The sequence below is a fragment of the Otolemur garnettii genome, unplaced genomic scaffold (assembly GCF_000181295.1).
Source record: "Otolemur garnettii isolate 467f Iridium unplaced genomic scaffold, OtoGar3 scaffold00126, whole genome shotgun sequence".
NCBI classification, from domain to species: domain Eukaryota; kingdom Metazoa; phylum Chordata; class Mammalia; order Primates; family Galagidae; genus Otolemur; species Otolemur garnettii.
This window is the reverse complement of record NW_003852521.1, coordinates 5,362,505-5,381,153: the sequence shown is the minus strand read 5'-3', so window position 1 is coordinate 5,381,153 and position 18,649 is coordinate 5,362,505. Positions and strand designations below refer to the sequence as shown.

General features: G+C 43.7%; 1 protein-coding gene across 1 annotated transcript in view; it reads left to right on the top strand.

Annotated features, from left to right (window-relative positions):
- MTHFD1L (methylenetetrahydrofolate dehydrogenase (NADP+ dependent) 1 like) overlaps positions 1-18,649 on the top strand; it is a 197,224-nt gene that overhangs the window by 13,086 nt on the left and 165,489 nt on the right. The window contains exons 5-7 of the mRNA XM_003797876.3: positions 3,157-3,281; positions 5,217-5,317; positions 6,286-6,422. Coding sequence (XP_003797924.1) covers positions 3,157-3,281; positions 5,217-5,317; positions 6,286-6,422 — 363 coding nt within the window. The remainder of the gene's footprint in view (positions 1-3,156; positions 3,282-5,216; positions 5,318-6,285; positions 6,423-18,649) is intronic.

Below are 18,649 nucleotides of genomic sequence, written 5' to 3'. Positions count from 1 at the left end.
GGGATTATAGCTCACAGTAACCGCAAACTCTTGGGCTTAAGCAATTCTCTTGCCTTAGCCTCCCAAGTAGCTGGGACTACAGGTGCCCGCCACAATACCTAGCTATTTTTAGAGATGAGGTCTCCCTCTGCCTTAGGCTGGTCTCCCACCTGTGAGCTCAGGCAGTCCACCCGCCTCCACCTCCCAGAGTGCTCAGATTACATGTATGAGCCAACTGTGCCTGGCCTAATGGGGTCTCACTCTTGCTCAGGCTGGTCTCAAACTCCTGAGTTCAAGTAATCCACCTGCCTCTCCTTCCCAGAGTATAGGATTGCAGGTGTGAGCCAACGGGCCCAGCCAGATATTTTTTTCAGCAAACTGGTTTCAATACTTTTGGGAAAATACCTAAGTAATGGGAATTGCTGGGTCATGTGGTAGTTATTTTTGTAGGTTTTTTTTTTTTTGAGAAATATCTATAGAGGAATCTATACTGTTTTCTATGATGGCTGCATTAATCTATATTCCCATCAATGGTGTAGAAGTAGTATACTTTCTCCAAATCCTTGCCAACATTTTTTTTTTTTTGTCTTTTTGATAAGAGACATTCTAAGCGGGGTGAGGGGATATTTCATGGTGGTTTTGATAGCATTTCCTTGGCGATTGGTGTTGGACATTTTGTCACATACCTGCTAGCCATTTATGTGTCTTCTTTTAAGAAATGCCTGCATTTTAGTCAGATTGGGGGGGGGGTTGGGTTTTTATTTTTATTATTTTATTTCATTTTTGCTATTAAGTGCTTATATATTCTGGATACTAACCTGTTGCTGGGTGCATAGTTTACAAATACTTTTTCCCATTCTGTAGCTCTGTTGATTGTTTCCATTGCTGTGCAGAAGTTTTTTCGTTTAGTATAATCCCATTTGTCTATTGTGTTTTTGAGAACTTACATAAAAAATCCTTACCTAGACAAGGTCATGAAGTGTTTCTCCTGGGTTTTCCTTTGGTAGAAATTTTATGATTTCCAGGTTCTTTTTTTCTTTAGTTTTAATCTTTTTTTATATTTTTACTTTTTTTGAGACCGAGTCCCACTTTGTCACCCTTGGTAGAGTGCCATGGTGTCATAGTTCACAGCAACCTCAAACTCCTGGGCTTAAGTAATCTTCTTTGCCTCAGTTTCCCGAGTAGCTAGGACTACAGGTGCCCAGCTAGTTTTCTATTTTTAGTAGAGATGGTGTCTCACTCTTGCTCAGGCTGGTCTCAAACTCCTGAGCTCAAGTAGTCCATCAGCCTTGACCTCCCAGAGTGCTAGGATTCCACGATAGCCCGGCTATAATTCCCAACTCTTACCTTTAAGTCTCTAATTCATTTTTAGTTGATTTTTGTAAAGGGTGAGAGATAAGGGTCTAGTTTCATTTTTCTATGTGTGACTATCTAGTTTTCCCAGTACTCTTTATTGAAAAAACAGTCTTTTCTCCAATGTATATTTTTAGAAGCTTTTCTTTGCCTTGGCTTATTTTTTAACAAGGAATTGTTTATTTCCTATTTTCTTTTTTTTTGAAGTTTTTGGCTTGGGGCTGGGTTTGAACCTGCCACCCCTGGTATATGGGGCTGGTGCCCTACTCCTTGAGCCACAGGCACAGCCCCTATTTCCTACTTTTATTTGATGAAATTCTGATAAAGTGAATTAGTATGATGTTATAATGTTGAAAAAATCATCCTAGTTTACTTTTTACGATTTTTGTTTTTGATTTTTTTCCTTCTACCAAATCTTCGGTCCAGGTAACAAGGGTTCCCTCTCTTCATTTTGGGCTCTGAGATTTCATAGCCTCTGACTACCCTCCACCCCCATCATTTGGCTGGCCCTTTACCTCACATACCTGGGGTTTTTTTCATATCAGTTTTTCACCTTCAGAGATGATGTTATTACTATTTTTGGGGGGGGGGAGAGGGACTTCATTGTTCCCCTAGAATACTAAGCTCCAGGAGAACAGTTTTGTTTACAGCTGTGTTCCCTTTACTTAGAACTGGTGCAAAGTCGGCGTTCAAAAGACATTTGTTGCACGAATGAAAGAATTTTGAGTAAATGAAACAAAATTTTCTTTCTGATTTTATACATCAAATAGCTTTTTTTCCTCCCTACCAGCTAGCAGTACCGCAGTGTTTTTTGCTACGCAGTGGAACAAAGTGGTAAAATAAAACTTCCTTGGAGTGAGATCCCTGTGGACAAGTTTGTATTTTCTTTCTTATGAGCAAATGCTTGTGTTAGGTGAAATGAATCAGGAGTTTATCTCTTGGCATAAAATAGAGAAAAACAGAGAGGACAGAGCAGGGCTTATTTAGAGACGTACCTAGCCATCGATTGGCTGTTACACATTAGCTTCTCAAGTGTACTTTGGTCTTTTTCATAGTGAATTAATGTCCTCTAAAAAAAGGAGTTATGTGTGCTTAGAGCTTTTCTATCAGATGCCTTTGGCGAGGCTCCCTGTGCGCCACTGGGGTCCAGAGACCCTTGTGTGTCAGGATTCCTACACTTTGTCCAACACTTTGTGTTTGAAGCTCACAGGCCGAGCTGGGCCAGGTTGCAGCACTTCGCCTCTGGCCTCCTCAGAAACCAGTGGGGTGTTTGGCTTAAAATGACTGTTGTTCTAGGATTGTCTTTAGTCTTTCTAAATGTCGATAGCCGTTGAGCTTTGGTTTGGTTTGGGTGGTTTGGTTTGCTTTGGTTTGGTTTTGACACAGAGTGGAGCAATAAGACAGACAGAGAAGTCACTGGAAAAATTCAGCCAACCTTTTCTTTTTTCACTTTCTTTTCTTTAGACAGAGTCTCACTACATCACCCTTGGTAGAGTGCTGTGACGTCACAGCTCACAGCAACCTCAAACTCTTGAGGCTCAAGCGATTCTCTTCCCTCAGCCTCCCAAGTAGCTGGGACTACAGGCGCCCGCCACAATGCCCAGCTATCTTCTTTCATTTTCATTTTCTTTTCTTTTTTTTTTTTTTGAGCTTGAGCTTTTTAAAACACGATGCAAAGAGAAGTTAAAGCTGTTTCATGGTGCTTTACACCAGGGCTTCAATGAAGAGCAAAAACAAAACCAAAAACTGGAACAGATGAATTCCCTTTTTATATAGTTTCCTTTGTAAACTAATTTCTGGGTTTTTGTCTTGTTTTTTCTTTAGATTATAGATGAAATCTTGAAGATCAATGAAGACGTCAGAGTACATGGCCTTGCTCTTCAGATCTCAGAAAACTCATTTAGCAACAAAGTCCTCAATGCCTTGAAACCTGAGAAAGATGTTGATGGGTAAAAAATATTTGAAAAAACATTGACCTATGGCTACGTCGCTTTTGCTACTGTGATTTTTTTCCCCTCATAAATTCCTTTTATTTGTTTCAACTACGTTAGTAATTAGGAGATGAAAAAATCATTGAAAATATTTCAGGAGTTTGAGGGCTTTTTAAATTCTGAATACATGAATTTGGGGACATAGACTAACCCTTTTATCATGGGCGGGTGCCATTTTGGAAATAACCTTCCACCATCATATTCATTTAATAAGTTCTGGTCTAATCTACAAAGTCTTTGGCCAGCTCTCCTCCTGTAATAATAATTTTTCCTTGGCCATTCTATCAGACTAGAGACAAAACCCTTAGAACTCTTTTCACCAGCGGTACCATTTTTCACCCTACTCCCAGGCCAGCTGAAGAAATCAAGACAAGTGCTTTTATCAATGACACAGGTTTTATTGGAAGTTTGAGGGAAAAATCAGGACTGTTGGGGAAATCTGATTCACGTTTCATAGGACAGAGAATGCTACCCACCCACAAGGGGTCAGCCTGTTTCCTGAGGTTTAAAAACCTCATTTTCCTACACAGGAATTAGGAATTATTTTATACCATGCCTCCCAAAAAGAACACAGTATGTTTAGGTTATAAGCAAATTATAAAGATAGACTCTTGATCTGGGCTTAATTGAGAGGCTGCCCCCTCCGTGTGTCATCTTCCATTCTTGGTTTTTTATTGTGGCTCAGGGTGGACCCACACTTTGGATTTTTGTCATGAAAATCTCCAGGGCTGGCTCGGTGCCCGTTGCACAGTGGTTATGGCGACGGCTACATGCATGGAGCCTGATGGTTCAAACACAGCCCAGGTCAGCTAAATAACAATGACAACAATAACAAAGTAGCCAAGCATTGTGGTGGGTGCCTATAGTCCCAGCTACTTGGGAGGCTGAGACAAGAGAATTACTTAAGCCCAAGAGTTTGAGGTTGCTGTGAGCTGTGACACCATGGCACTCTACCAAGGGCAACATAGTGAGATTCTGTCTCAAAAAAAGAAAAGAAAAGTAAATTTCAAGGGCTGTGTTAGAATAACTCTAAGGCAGGAGTACTCAAACTTTTTAAACAGGGGCCAGGTCACTGTCCCTCAGACAGTTGGAGGGCCAGACTGTGGCCCCTGGGACGAGTTGGCTGCTAAGCAGGACAGGTAATGGTGGCAAAAACACCCTGCAGGCTGGATAATGTCCTAGGTGGGCTGCATGTGGCCCATGGGCCGTAGTTTGAGGACACCTGCTCTAAGGGATGAAAAGGCCCTAATCAATGAAAAAAGCTGGATGGAGAATGTGAAGGTATCAGGGTGTAGTTTCAAGTCTTTCATAAAAGGGGATAATTATGAAAATGTTTCTAAATATCTCCATCATGTCACTAATCTGAATTGAAAACCATCATTTTAGTCTAAATCATTATGGAATGTTTTGTCCTAGAACAAGGAAAGTGCAGAAGCCATCAAAAGTGTGTGGTTGCCCATTTATTTCCTTCCTGATTTAGGGAGATAAATAGTGAAGTCATGGGGTTCATACCTGTGAGCCCCAGGTCCCACTGGGTCACTCCAGATTTGAAGTGCTGGTTCTGGTTTCTAGTGGCCGATAGGACGATGGTGTTACTCTGTTCCAAGGGCGCCGTTCCATTGCAGTCCCCTGAAAGGGGGGTCTCCGGAGTTGGGAAGGGAAGCCCTGCACAGGCCTGTGCTATATCCTGGCATATGAGCAGAGTCAGAAAACCCCAGCTGGGGACCAGAGTGAAGTTTCCTGAGAGGCTTAACGGCTTTGTTCCTTGCCCTCTCTGTAATTCATAGTTAGCGTATTCTGTCTATGAAACGTTGCCTTGGAGGTCACGTGGGAATGGGGCGCGTGAGCTTTGACTGTGCTTTGATGCACCTGTTCCCTTATTTTCTGCTCCAGAGTAACAGATAGAAACCTGGGGAAGCTGGTTCGCGGGGATGCTCATGAATGTTTTGTTTCACCTGTTGCCAGAGCTGTAATTGAACTCCTTGAAAAATCAGGTAGTGTGCTTCTTCAGGTGCTTCTTCATTTTCTGCTAGAGTGTGAAGGCTCATGCCTGCAATCCTCGTACTTCGGGAAGCTGAGGCAGGAGGATGGCTTCAGCCTAGGAGTTAGAGACGGTGGGGACCTATGATGACTAAATTTTTCTCTTCTCCAATTTGAATAGAAAAGAGGCAAATGCCCCTCTCGCATCCCAATTATACAATAATCAAACAAAACTTCCAAAAATGTATAGCCAAGTTTTAGTAAAAGATTAAGGAAGGAGGTAAGTTTTTCATTAACTATTAAGGCCCAGGCTCTGAGGTAATCCAGAGACGCAGCATTTCCCCATCATCTGCATTATCGGGATGAAGATTCTGAGCCACTTCACCAGAAAGTTCTCTGAGAAAGAAGAGTAAATTACAGTGAGCGAATTATAGTAATGCATTGTAGAAAGAAAGTTGGTGGTAAAACTAAAAAAAAAGAAAGAAAAAAGAAAGAAAGTCACCGGTAAGAATTGGAACCAAAAAGGGTTAGAATAGAGAATTTTGCTGAATTACAGCATTCCTCTCCTCACTTCCAGTCACGTAGGCTGTTCCTGAGAAGGCCAAGGTTTAAAAGGGCATTTTCCCTTGGGCTGAATTAGGATGGGAGGAAGAATCTGAAGTTTTGTTTTTTTTTTGAGACAGAGCCTCAAGCTGTCCCCCTGGGTAGAGTGCCGTGGCATTACAGCTCACAGCAACCTCCAACTCCTGGGCTCAAGAGAGTCTCCTGCCTCCGCCTCCCAAGTAGCTGGGACCACAGGCGCCCGCCACAACGCCCAGCTATTTTTTGGTTGCAGCCGTCATTGTTGTTTGGCGGGTCTGGGCTGGATTCGAACCCGCCACCTTAGGTGTACGTGGCTGGTGCCTTAGCCGGTTGAGCTATAGGCGCGGAGCCAAGAATCTGAAGTTTTGATTTTAATACTGATTTTTCATTTGGTTGGTAGGTGTCAACTTAGATGGAAAGAAGATCTTGGTTGTAGAGGCCCATGGGCCTTTGGAAGCTGCACTACAATACCTGTTTCAGAGAAAAGGGTCCCTGACAATGAGCTGTCAGTGGAAAACGCCTCAGCTTCAAAGCAAGGTAAATTTCATGTTGGAAACATAGAACCGTGAATGCCTGTGTTAGATGAGAAGAAAAGCTGGAAGTGTATAAGCTAAAGACGTAATTTAAAAACTTGGAGAAAGAAAACTGAATAGGTCTGTATCTGTTATAAACATTGACTCCGTCTACTCACCAAACAAGCCAACTGAAAAGGCAACAGGTGCTTTACAAATGAATTCCATCAAAGAACGGATGGCTCTAATCTCATCTTTCCTGCAGCAGGTGGACAAAGCAAGAGCATGTCCCGACTGCATTTATAAGCATCACAATGGACAAGATGCTACAGGAAAATCAAGGTCAATTTCACCTATGAATGTAGATGAAATAATCACAAGCAAAATTTAGACAACCAAATACAGCACCACACTGAGTTTATGTTAGGATTGCCAGGGTGACTTAACATCAGGAAATGTATTACTGAAATTTACCACATTATCAGCTTAAAAACTGTGTTTCTACCATAGTAGGTGCAGAACATTCACTCCATAAAAGCTAGTATCAGATGGGTGTGGTGGCTCACACCTGTAATCCCAGCATGCTAGGAGGCCGAGGTGGGTGGATTCCTTAAACTCACAAGTTTGAGACAAGCCTGAGCAAAAGTAAGGCCCCCATCTCTGCTAAAATAGAAAACCTGAGGCAAGAGGATTGCTTGAGCCCAAGAGCTGGAGGTTGCTGTGAGCCATGACACAATGGCACTCTACCCATGAAGACAGCTTGAGACTCTGTCTCAAAAAAAAAAAAAAAGATAAAATCTATTATTATTTTTTTTTTAATTTCTTAAATGGAATTTAAGGGAATTCTTTCTTTCTTTCTTTCTTTTTTTTTTTTTTTTTAGGCAGAGTCTCACTTTGTCACCCATGGTAGAGTGCTATAGCATCATAGCTCACAGCAACCTCAAACTCTTGGGCCAGGTGATTCCCTTCTATCAGTCTCCCGAGTAGCTGGGACTACAGGGGCCTGCCACTGCCTGGCTATTTTTAGAGACGAGGTCTCACTCTTTCTCAGGCTGGTCTTGAACCCATGAGCTCAGGCAGTCCACCTACCTCGGCCTTCCAGAGTGCTAGGATTACAGATGTGGGCCACCATGCCCAGTCTAAAGGAATTTCTTAGTCTAATATATTGTGTATAAAAATATACAGCAAATATCTCATTCAATAGTAAAAATATTACAAACATTTAAAATTAAAAAAGAATGCTTGTTATTATCTCCTAGTTAGTACTGTACTGGAATTCCTGGTTGATGCTATAATATAAAAAAAAAGAAAAGGAACAAAATTTATAATACAAGTAGAACCTCCAGAGTTGACCACCACTACATTCACCACCTCCTTAAGTTGACCTAATTTTCATAGACTGGACATGTACCACATATTTGTATTAATATTTTAGGCCTAGTTCCTTATGTTGACCACTTCCAAATGTTGACCAGTTTGTTATAGTCCCTTGGGTGGTCAACTTACAGAGCTTCTACTATAATTAGAAAGGAAGACAGCAAATTGTCATTATTCTAGGTGATATGATTATCTACAGAATAAGTCTAAAGGAATCTATTTTTTAAAATATAAGAATTAATGAGAGTTTGTCTGGATTCTTGGATATAAGATCAATGTTTAAAAATCAATTACATTTTTAAACACTAGCAATAGAAAAGTGTGGAATTGAAATTTTTTTTTTAATTGAGACAGAGTCTCACTTTGTTGCCCTCTGTAGAGTACCATGGCGTCATAGCTCACAGCAACCTCAAACTCTTAGGCTTAAGTGATTCTCTTGCCTCATCCTCCCTAGTACCTGGTACTATAGGCACCTGCCACAATGCCCAGCTTTTTTTTTTGTTTGTTTGTTTATTTAGCAGGCCCGGGCTGGGCTTGAAACTAGCCAACCCCAGTGCATGTGGTGGGTGCCCTAACCACTGAGCTATGGGCACCCAGTCAAAATTGAAATTTAAAAAAGATACAATTTATAGTAGCAAAGAAAATATAAAGTACCTTGAAATAAAAATAACAAATTATATATGACCTCTTGAAAGTAATTATGTAATTTTTTTTTGGTAGACAGAGTCTCACTTTATTGCCCTTGGTAGAGTGCTGTGGCAACACAACTCATAGCAACCTCCAACTCCTGGGCTTAGGCGATTCTCTTAGGCAGGAGGATTGCTTAAGCTTAGAAGTTTGAAGTTACAGTGATTGTGATTAGGCCACTTATCCTGTCCAAGCGAGAGAGTTAGGCTCTGTCTTTAAGAAAAAGCAAAATAAAATGAAATTTATATGGAAGCATAAAAGATAATTTTGTGAAAAACTAGATGGGAGATAATACCGAACAACCACGTAAGAAGAATTATTATACATTTAGAGTAATCAGAATAGTATGTTAGACAAATAGACTATTGGAACAGAAGAAGCCTAGAATTTTCTATATACATGTGTGTAGACTTTGTATGGAAACTTGACAGCAGGTATTGCAGATGATTGGGGAAAGTTTGAATATTAACAAATGATGTTGGGCCATGCGTGGCAGATCCCTCCTGTAATCCCAGCACTCTGGGAGGTCAAGGCAGGTGGATTGCCTGAGCCCAGGAGTTTGAGACCATCCTGAGCCAGAGCTAGACCTCATCTTTAAAAATAGCTAGGGGCAACAAAGTAAGACTCTATCTCAAAAGAAAAAAAAATGAAATAAGCACTTTGGTAAGTATAGTTGGAGATACTCTTTGACCCAGGAATTTCACTGTGGATATATAGACACGGACAAATTCTTGCAAATATCTATAAGCTGAGTTTAAGAATGGTCAGAGCAGCAGGTTTATAGTGCAAAAAGTATTATGATCAGTGACCTAAATGCCCATAAGGGTGAATGAATACGTCATATCATTGTATGTAAAATAAATATTGGTGTATATTCATAAAAACAGAATGACATACCCACAGTGAAAATTAAAAAACTAAAATTATAGACAACAAAGAAAAGTTATAAGAACAGCATTCAGTGAAAAAAAAAAACAAATTGCTGAAGGATGTATTTCATATAACCCTATTTATATGTCTGAAAGCAATCCACATAGGTATATATTTTATAGTTATGTACATGTGAAGTAAAATTATAAAGAAATACATGAGAACTGTGACCCAAACCAGAAAAGCATTTATGTGGGCCACGATGTGGGTGTGGATGGATGGGAAGGAGACTCAGGAACCTTCACACCATTTTTCTTAAATTAGGCAGTGGGCATCCAGGTGTGTTTTATTATTCTCTCACTTATGTCTGAAAGAGTTAATGAAGTTTCCCATTTTAAAAACTGACAGCGCTGCTCACAGATTTCAAGCGAAGTGACATTAAAGTGAGTGCATTAAGTGCAATAAATTACTACAGACCGAGTTCTAAAAATACACATTCCTTGTGTTATATGAGATGGGAAATGAGGAGCAAGTTGTAGGCCTGCCAGGGAAGGCAGGTGTCTCAACAGAGTTGGAATATTTCTGTGGCAGGTGGGTTTACTTTATGTCATGCTTCACTTGTGTTAAGACAGCCTAGGAGTAGGATCTTGCAATTAAACTGGAATCTGTGTGCACTTTTACTGGTTACCACATGGTGGCAGCCCATCCAAGAAAATTCAGGGACAATCTTTTGCACTTGAGAGCCCAGAATTTGTGATTTGGAAGCTCAGAGGAAGAGGAAAATGAACTTTGCCCCACACTGAACAGCTGTGATGAAAGGAGAAAATACCTTCATTGGCAACTGAATGTTTTCACAGCTGCCACAGATAGATACTATTGCTGGTTGTATCTGTGTTTTTGAAAAACAAAGACCTTTTTCAAAGCACTTTTTATTATGGAAATAAATCACCTTAACTCTGTACTTTTGGGATGAATCTCATCCTAACTTTGAGGACGAATAAGTGACTTGACTTTCTGGAGAATCTATAGGGTGTCCCTAAGGTTGCTATACATATGGAAAAATGGGAAATATTAGCTCAATGTACCTTTATTTACAAAATTTTACCAAAAGGTGACCAACATGTAGAGAATATTTTGTAAAATTTTGTAATGAGGCTGGGCTCAGTGGCTCACACCTATAATCCTAGTGCTCTGGGAGGCCAAGGCAGGTGGATTACTTGAGCTCGGGAGTTCGAGACAGCCTGAGCAAAAAGCAAGACCCAGTACTAAAAAATAGAAAAACTGAGGCAAGAGGAATCGTTTGAGCCTGAGTTGGATGTTCCTGTGAGCTATGACATCATGGCACTCTACCCAGGGTGACAACTGGAGACTGTCTCAAAAAAAAAATTTCTTTGTGTAATGAATATTTTGTAAATAAAGGTACATTCAGGTACAATTTTCCATCTCCCCCCTTGTATGGTGACTTTGGGTATACCAACAGTAGAAATGGGGTAACATTCTTGAGTTCTTATATGCACAGAGGTTCTCTCTAGTAGTTTCCATTGCATAGACACAGAGGCACCATCGTGAATGTTAGAGGCTGTTAACTTTTACTCTGACTACTGCATTGTCTCCTCTCCACCGGGCCTACATCCATAGCACGTGCTTCCACTGCAAATGACGCCCCCCTTACCCGTGCTCATAGAGCAACTAGCCCTGCACCAGCCACAAACCTCCCCCAACCCGCAGAATGCCTCTGTGTGGTTTGAATTGTCACCATTCCTGTGTTTCACTTTTATAAGAAGAAACTGGGGGTTTCTTGCAGTTTATCTCCTTAGTAGGAATTCTAGCCTTCCTTGGAACTGGGTAGTAAGAGGATTGTACCACTCAAAGGGCCTGCAGGCCACGGTGGTACAAATAGCCCTTTGGCTAATGGCACAGATTAGCCTCCTCCTGGGGATCCAACCCGGACAGGCTCTGTCCACCCTTGCCATACCCTTGAGAAAGCTTCACCGTGGAAAACACTGGCAGGAAGAATCTAACAACCGATGGGGCTATTTTTTGTCCAGTTTAATCGATGATGAGTAAAGGTGCATTTAAAGATTCTAGTCCATTTAGCTTCTTATTACAGACAGCAATAAAAGGGTTGGGGAAAGAAAAGGATAAGCCAAGGATTATGGCTGTTAAGTAGAAGGACATTATCTCGGAGAAGCATTTCTGACATGCTTATTTGCACCTGACATGGAGTAAGACTCCCTGTAGGAGGGACACTGGTGGGGAGTTCCACAGCCAGGGGTGAGAGGTTTGGGGATCACTGTGTAACTGCAACACTACAGTCCATTCCACCATTTCCCAAAATACAGGGAAACTTCAGGGGTGGCTGACCTTCGTGTAGCGAGGCAGCTTTTGAAGGTTTCCAGTCAGGCACATTTGTGCCCTTGTTAAGCAGAAGAGCTTTAGGGACAGACAGGTCTGGGTTCAAGCCTTAGCTGTCACTTAACTGCTCTGAGCCTATTTCTTCATATGTACGATGGGAATCATGATACCCCTGACCTTATAGGGCTGTTGAGACAATGAAATTAAATAATAATGAGGGGCTCCTTACCGTAGCACAGTGGTTGCTGTGCCAGCCACATTCACCGAGGCTGGCAGGTTCGAACTCAGCCTGGGCCAGCTAAACAACAATGACAACTGCAACAAAAAATAGCCAGGCATTGTGGTAGGTGCCTGTAGTCCCAGCTACTTGGGAGGCTGAGGCAAGAGAATCACTTAAGCCCGAGAGTTTGAGGTTGCTGTGAGCTGTGATGCTACAGCACTCTACTAAGGGTAACATAGTGAGACTGTCTCAAAATAAAAATAAATAAATAAAAGTAAATAAACAACAATGAGGGTCAATCACGTGGACCAATCAAATCATAAGTAGGTAAACTAATAAAATAGTGTGACCCAGGGTCCCTCCCCAGAGGTCTGGTGTACACGCCCCATTGTCTGGATGGGAGAGAGGGGGAAGGGCTACTTCTTAGTCTGTGAAGTCTCCCGACAGCGTATTGGCCAAGGGACCTAAACCAAGAGCAGCAAAACTGCTAAGGGACAGTGTCCGGGAGAGAGGAGGGACTGTCCACGCTCCAGCTTTGGCCAGTCCAGTCTCACCTTCCCATCCTCCCCCGGGGTATTGGCAACTTACTAAGTAATGTGACAGAGAGAGCTGTGGCCCTCTTCTTTCCCGTGGTTTGTTACCTGGAAACAAACTCTTACTTCACAGCCTGTCTGCTGTACATTCCTGATTCACCACTTATCACTTTCAGGTCCCATAATTTTAGGAAGGGTTACATTGAGTTCATTAAATAGAAACGAGACTTTCTCTGTCCATCTTCCCACATGTAGGGAACATCCGCGGACACTGATTACATATAAAATCGCCATGGGGCCTGAGCGTGAAGAATGAAATTGGCCTTCTTTTTTTCCTTGAGATAGTCTCACTTTGTCACCCTTGGGAGAGTGCCGTGAGGTCATAGCTCACAGCAACCTCCAACTCTTGAGCTCAAGTGATTCTCATGCCTTAGCCTCCTAAGTAGCTGGGACTATAGGTGCCCCCCACAACACCCGCTATTTTTAAAGAAGACGCTGTTGCTCAGGCTGGTCTCGAACCTGTGAGCTCAGGGCAATCCACCCTCCTTGGCCTCTCAGAGTGCTAGGAAATTTGCCTTCTTAGAGCTCCACCTAAAAAAACCCCAGGACAGATTTCTGTGCTTGGTGGCTTTATCGCTTATGCCTGTTGTGATGTATCATTTGAAATTGATAATAAGGTCCTGCTTTGTTTTTGAGCGTCACTTGCAGGCTTTGAGTTGCCTTGTGGATTTCCGTAGGTGTCCTAGAGCGAGGGACGGGAGGATGTCTGGGCCATTATCCTAATTAGCCCTGTGCTGTGGAGTGTCTGATGTCTGTGAGCCAAGGTCTAGAGCTGATGTTTCAGAGTAGGGCTGAGGAATCCTCTCCCTCCTCCACCTTCTCTGCCCCATGCCGGCCCCACACTCAGGTCCCCGGCCCCTGCAGTGGAGCGACACTATTGGTCCCACTACTGGGAAGGAGCCTGGGTTTGGAGATAGCTCCTCCTCACCCCGGTGACATCACGTGGGCCCAAACCCAGCTGAGACGAGGGAAGGTCTTACCTGGGGTGGTTACAAGGTGGGCTTGTGCCCTGCCCCACTGAAGGGAGCGGTTGGCAGCCACCGGGCCTTGCTCCCTTGAGAGTCTCTGAAGCTGTAGGGAGGCACAGCTGGACCGTGACGCGGAAATGGCCTGCAGCTGGGGCGAGTCAGGTACGGCCGCGTGCAGAAGAAATAACCTAGAGAAAAAGAGAACCGTTTTATTTTGTTTTTCTCAGAGGACCTCGTTTCTCCTCCTGAGCACACAGCCCCTCAAAACCGATACTAATAGAAGAAGGAAAAATATAGGTCTTCACGTTTGAAGGATCAAAGCCTCGAGCTTTTTGGAGCAAAGCTAAACGATCACAAAGCCCTTTCCGGTTTAAATTTAGCTCATGGCGCGGCTTGTAAAAGGCTTTTAAAGGGGAATTGGAAAATTCTAAAGGTATTTGTATTACATGTGTGAAAGGATGGCTTTTTGAAAAGAGTATCTCTTCCACACCGGGGGTGGGGGAAGCGATCCCTATCTTTTATTAAACTGGACGAAATGAGTGAGTTATCTGACGACGGTTCCTTTTAATAGCACAAGCTCCACTGAAAACAGTAACCTGTGGTAGTGACCATATTGACAGGCACCGTCGGTTGACTAAATGCAGCCCTGAACCTCTGTCCTCGATGTGTGTTGTCTTACTGATTCGGCACACTCTTCCCAGCAGGCAGAGCTGTCCTTCCCTCCATATTACAGATGAGAAAGATAGCTCAGGGAAGACACTTTCCAAAGGCTGCACCATTAAAAAGTGGAGGTGGGGGCTCAGTGCCCATAATGGTTACGGCGCCGGCCACATACACCAAGGCTGGCAGGTTCAAACCCTGCCTGGGCCAGCTGGACAACAATGACAACTGCAACAACAACAACAAAAAATAGCCGGGCATTGTGGCAGGTGCCTGTAGTCCCAGCTACTTGGGAAACTGAGGCAAGAGAATCACTTAAGCCCAAGAGTTTGCTGTGAGCTGTGACGCCATGGCACTCTACTGAGGGCGACATAGTGAGACTCTATCTCAAAAAGAAAAAAAAAACACGTGGAGGTGGGAAACCAGCCTGTGTTTTTAACACTGTCTTATTTCAGTTCCTATTCCAGATAATCACATAACTTCTAATCTCTAATCTTTAGAGCCAAAAAGCACCTGCTACCTCGGATGTAGAGCATCCAGGAGACTAAGCCCCAAGACATTGGAGTTGGCCTTGAGACGGTGCTGTTGCATGCTAACAGGTTATAATCCCAGAAGACATACTTGGAAGAGAAACAAGCTGAAGTAGAAGGAAGGCTGTCCCCTCGCGGAGGCCTGGGGCTTGTCACCAGCCAGGCTCTCCTTCAGAAGGGGTGGGGTGCACTCTTTGATGAGGGCAGGCGGGCACCCTGGTCGGTACACGCAGGCCAGCCTCAGCTGTGTGAGTTCTCCCCCCCCATTGGGGTGTAGAAAGTAGACCAGACACTCCTGGGCACCACAGCTTAGGCTAAGAAAGTAGCCAAGGGTGTCAGTCACATGGAATTAAGTGCGTTCTTTGACAAAACTGTGGGTGTCAGCTCCCACTTTTCACTCTTGCTTCTATCTGGTCATTGCATTGATTAACTCCAGAGATAGAGGGGAATAGAAATTTCTTAAAAAGTAAAAAAGTCAGGCAATTTTAGTAGAAGACTTGAGAAAGGGATCTGTGAGACGATGTGTTGTAACTAACAGGCATGCATCAAGAAGGTCCCCAGTAAAAAGGGGTGACGGAAGACTGATTCGTTTTAGATGGTTCAAAACTTAAGCTGAGAAACTGACATTTAGAGGAATGATATTTTCTTCTATCAAATATGTGAGTAAAACTGTAGTGAAAATACCACCTATCCCCACCTTTCCCTACAACCTCCCCTTTCCAAATGCTCTTCCTGTGTCTTCTAGGCAAAATATTGTAATTTCAGCCACAGTGGCTCGTGTTCCAAGCATCTGAAGGCTGCTTGAACATGAAATGTATTTTCTCATGAATGGAACATCCTAAATTTCATTAGGTTCTCCAGATGGTAAAGCCAGTTTAACAAATAATGCCACAAAATCGTATTGATGTAGTTTATGAATTTTCTAGGGAAAGGTCACCTGGGACTTTAACACTCTTTCTAAACTGTGGGGTTAGGTTCAGCCTTTGCAATCCCTGTTAATTGGTGGTCACTACAGCCAGCCACCAAAAAGTCCTCCTAGTCATCAGGGGCCCAATGGGGACATGAGATTTATATTGCACAAAAGAGAAGTCACCAATCCCAGAAGTAGGGTGACACGCCTATGTCCTGCAGAGACTGGGCTTGTAGTGTCCCCCGTATGGCACTTGTATACAGTCTCCCATTTTCTTTTCTTCTTTTTCTTCTTTTTTCTCACTACCCAGAGTGCCCTGGGTAGAGTGCCATGGTGTCATAGTTTACAGCAACCACAAACTCGGGGTTCAAGCCAGTCTCCTGCCTCTGCCTCCCCAGTAGCTGGGACTATAGATGCCCATCACACGCCGAGCTAGTTTATTCTATTTTTAGTAGAGACGGGATCCTGCATTTGCTCAGGCTGGTCTCAAACTCCTGAGCTCAAGCAATCCACTGGCCTCCCAGAGCACTAGAATTATAGGCATGAGCCTCTGTGCCTGGCCTCCCATATTTTTTTCTATGCTGTCAGCAGAGCCTGCCTTTTTCACGCCTTCTTCTCTAGCACGGCGCTTTCTAAGGACTTGGAATCAGAATCGTTTAGTGGGAAGGCCTTAAACATGATCTGTAAAAACAAAGCACCTTATGTTTGTGTAGAGACTTCATTTTCGAGGCTTTTTTGCGCATGTTATCTTCTTCCTGCTATCCCCCTGGAAATTAGGTAACATGACCATTGCTGATGAAGGAGCAGAGTCTGGACTTGAAGCCGGGTCATGGTCGTGGGACTCCACCTGCAGTGCTCTTCCCTGCAAGTCTCAGTTCCTCACTTTTTAGAGGAGATGACCCGAGGGCTGAAGAGTTCCTCAAAGGAGGTGGAGTGCAGAACTCTGGGTGTGCGGTGGGAGGTTCAGAATGGGAGAGCATGAATGTCCGGAAGTACAAACCTACATTTCCCACAGCAGCCTCCGTTGGAATGGACAGGAACACACTGTGTGTATCAAAGTGTAGAGGTCGCAGCACAGACGTAAATCCCCAGGGCTGTCAGGGTTCCGTGAAGCTGGCTTGCCCGGTGTCGCTCTGGGAGCTAAACATGAGCGTTTCCCCGTTTCTGTGTCCACGCTGCCCTGTCTCAGCCATGGGAGGGAAGCTCCCCCCTCGCCACCCACCCACTGTCTTCGCCCTACTTTTTAATTCTTTTCCTCAGGTGTGTAAGAAAGGGAGTTAATTCTGAGGAAGCATCTCCATTACTAGGCTGGAGGTTGCATTTTCCTTTCGTTATCTGTCGTAACTTTAGCATCAAGCTCACTTCTGGAAGGATGATCAGTCTTGTCCTGCATTTTGGACACAACCAAATATCTTTGCTATTCCTATACTCTGAGCAGTAGGGAAGTGGAATGATGAAGGAAGAGGTGAACTAAGGAACGTTTAGAAAAAAGAAGCTCAGTTAGTTATCCTTTGGGGGGAGTATGGTAGATAAATGCTGGACCCACAGTTCCCAGTTTTCCATTTGTCTTGTAGTCACTCTGATTTATGAAATAACTGTAAGAAATCTCTTATAATTTTAAAAATCCAGTAGTCTGTTCTGCTGATCACAGATGAGAGTGGAAAAAAGAAATTCCTGAAAGGAATAGAATTCTCCCAGGATGAGATCACTGGTGGGTGTGAAGTGGGGAAAATACCTTGAGCTACACCTGTTATCCTCTTACCCTGCCAAGGTGTTGCCGCCTCTGCGTGAACGTGGCCCTGACTGTCTTATTTTAGCGTGGTCGCAGCATGGCTTTAATGTTCTGATTTGAGAGTCTGCCTCATATTTCAGGGGAAAGTGACCCATCATTTATAGACAGAAAGCAATAACTTCATGGAAGAGGCTCAGTTAATTTCAACCCAAAAGTTAGACATTCTAAGTTAAAAACATTTTCAAGTAAACAGGAATTTTGGTCACAAACAATTTGGCCTGAATGAAATTTCCATGTGCAACTCGCTCTACTCAAATGGCAGGAAGATACCAAGCATGGGTGCTAATGGTTATAGTGAAGTCAGCAATGAATAGAATTGCCAAAAATGTACTTTTTACATTTATCTTGCTTGACTTCTGGTCTATTTTATTTTATTTTGCTTTATTTATTTTTTGGAGACAGAGTCTGACCCTGCTTTCCTGAGTGAAGAGGGCTGTGGTATCACAGTTCACAGCAACCTCAAACTCTTGGGTTCAAGCATTCTCTTGCCTCAGTCTCCACAGTAGCTGGGACTATAGGTGCCCGTCACAAAGCTGGGCTAGTTTTCCTGTTTTTAGTAGAGATGGGATCTTGCTCTTGCTCAGGCTGGTCTGGAACTCCTGAGCACAGGCGATCCACCCACCTGGGCCTCCCAGAGTGCTAGGATTACTGGCATGAGCCACTGTGCCCGGCCCCTCTGGTGTCATTTAAATCTGCTGATCACACCCTTTCCCCTCAGCCTATGTGAAAACAGCTCTTCCTGCTCTTCTCACCTCCTGGTACATGCCACGGCCTCCATCATCTGTTCCTCATTTTGGGCTTCCCAAGATAGGTGTCCACTGCCTTCCTCACTCTTCTGCCTGTTTGTCCCTTGGGAAATGGAAGGCAAGCTTCTGGTGTAAGCCCCTTGCCCACATCCTGAGCTGCATCCCCACTTTCCAGCCCATTCTCAGTTCCGGACCTCTGTGTCCAGCCTCCTGCCCGACTCCTCCTGGGGAGGAGCTTCGTGCTTCAGTGTCATGCTCAGTGTCATGCTCCAGGGTCATGCTCAGTGTCAGGGTCATGCTCAGTGTCATGCTCCAGGGTCATGCTCAGTGTCAGTGTCATGCTCAGTGTCATGCTTCAGGGTCATGCTCAGTGTCAGTGTCATGCTCCAGGGTCATGCTCAGTGTCAGGGTCATGCTCAGTGTCATGCTTCAGGGTCATGCTCAGTGTCAGGGTCATGCTTAGTGTCATGCTCCAGGGTCATGCTCAGTGTCATGCTCCAGGGTCATGCTCAGTGTCATGCTTCAGGGTCATGCTTAGTGTTAG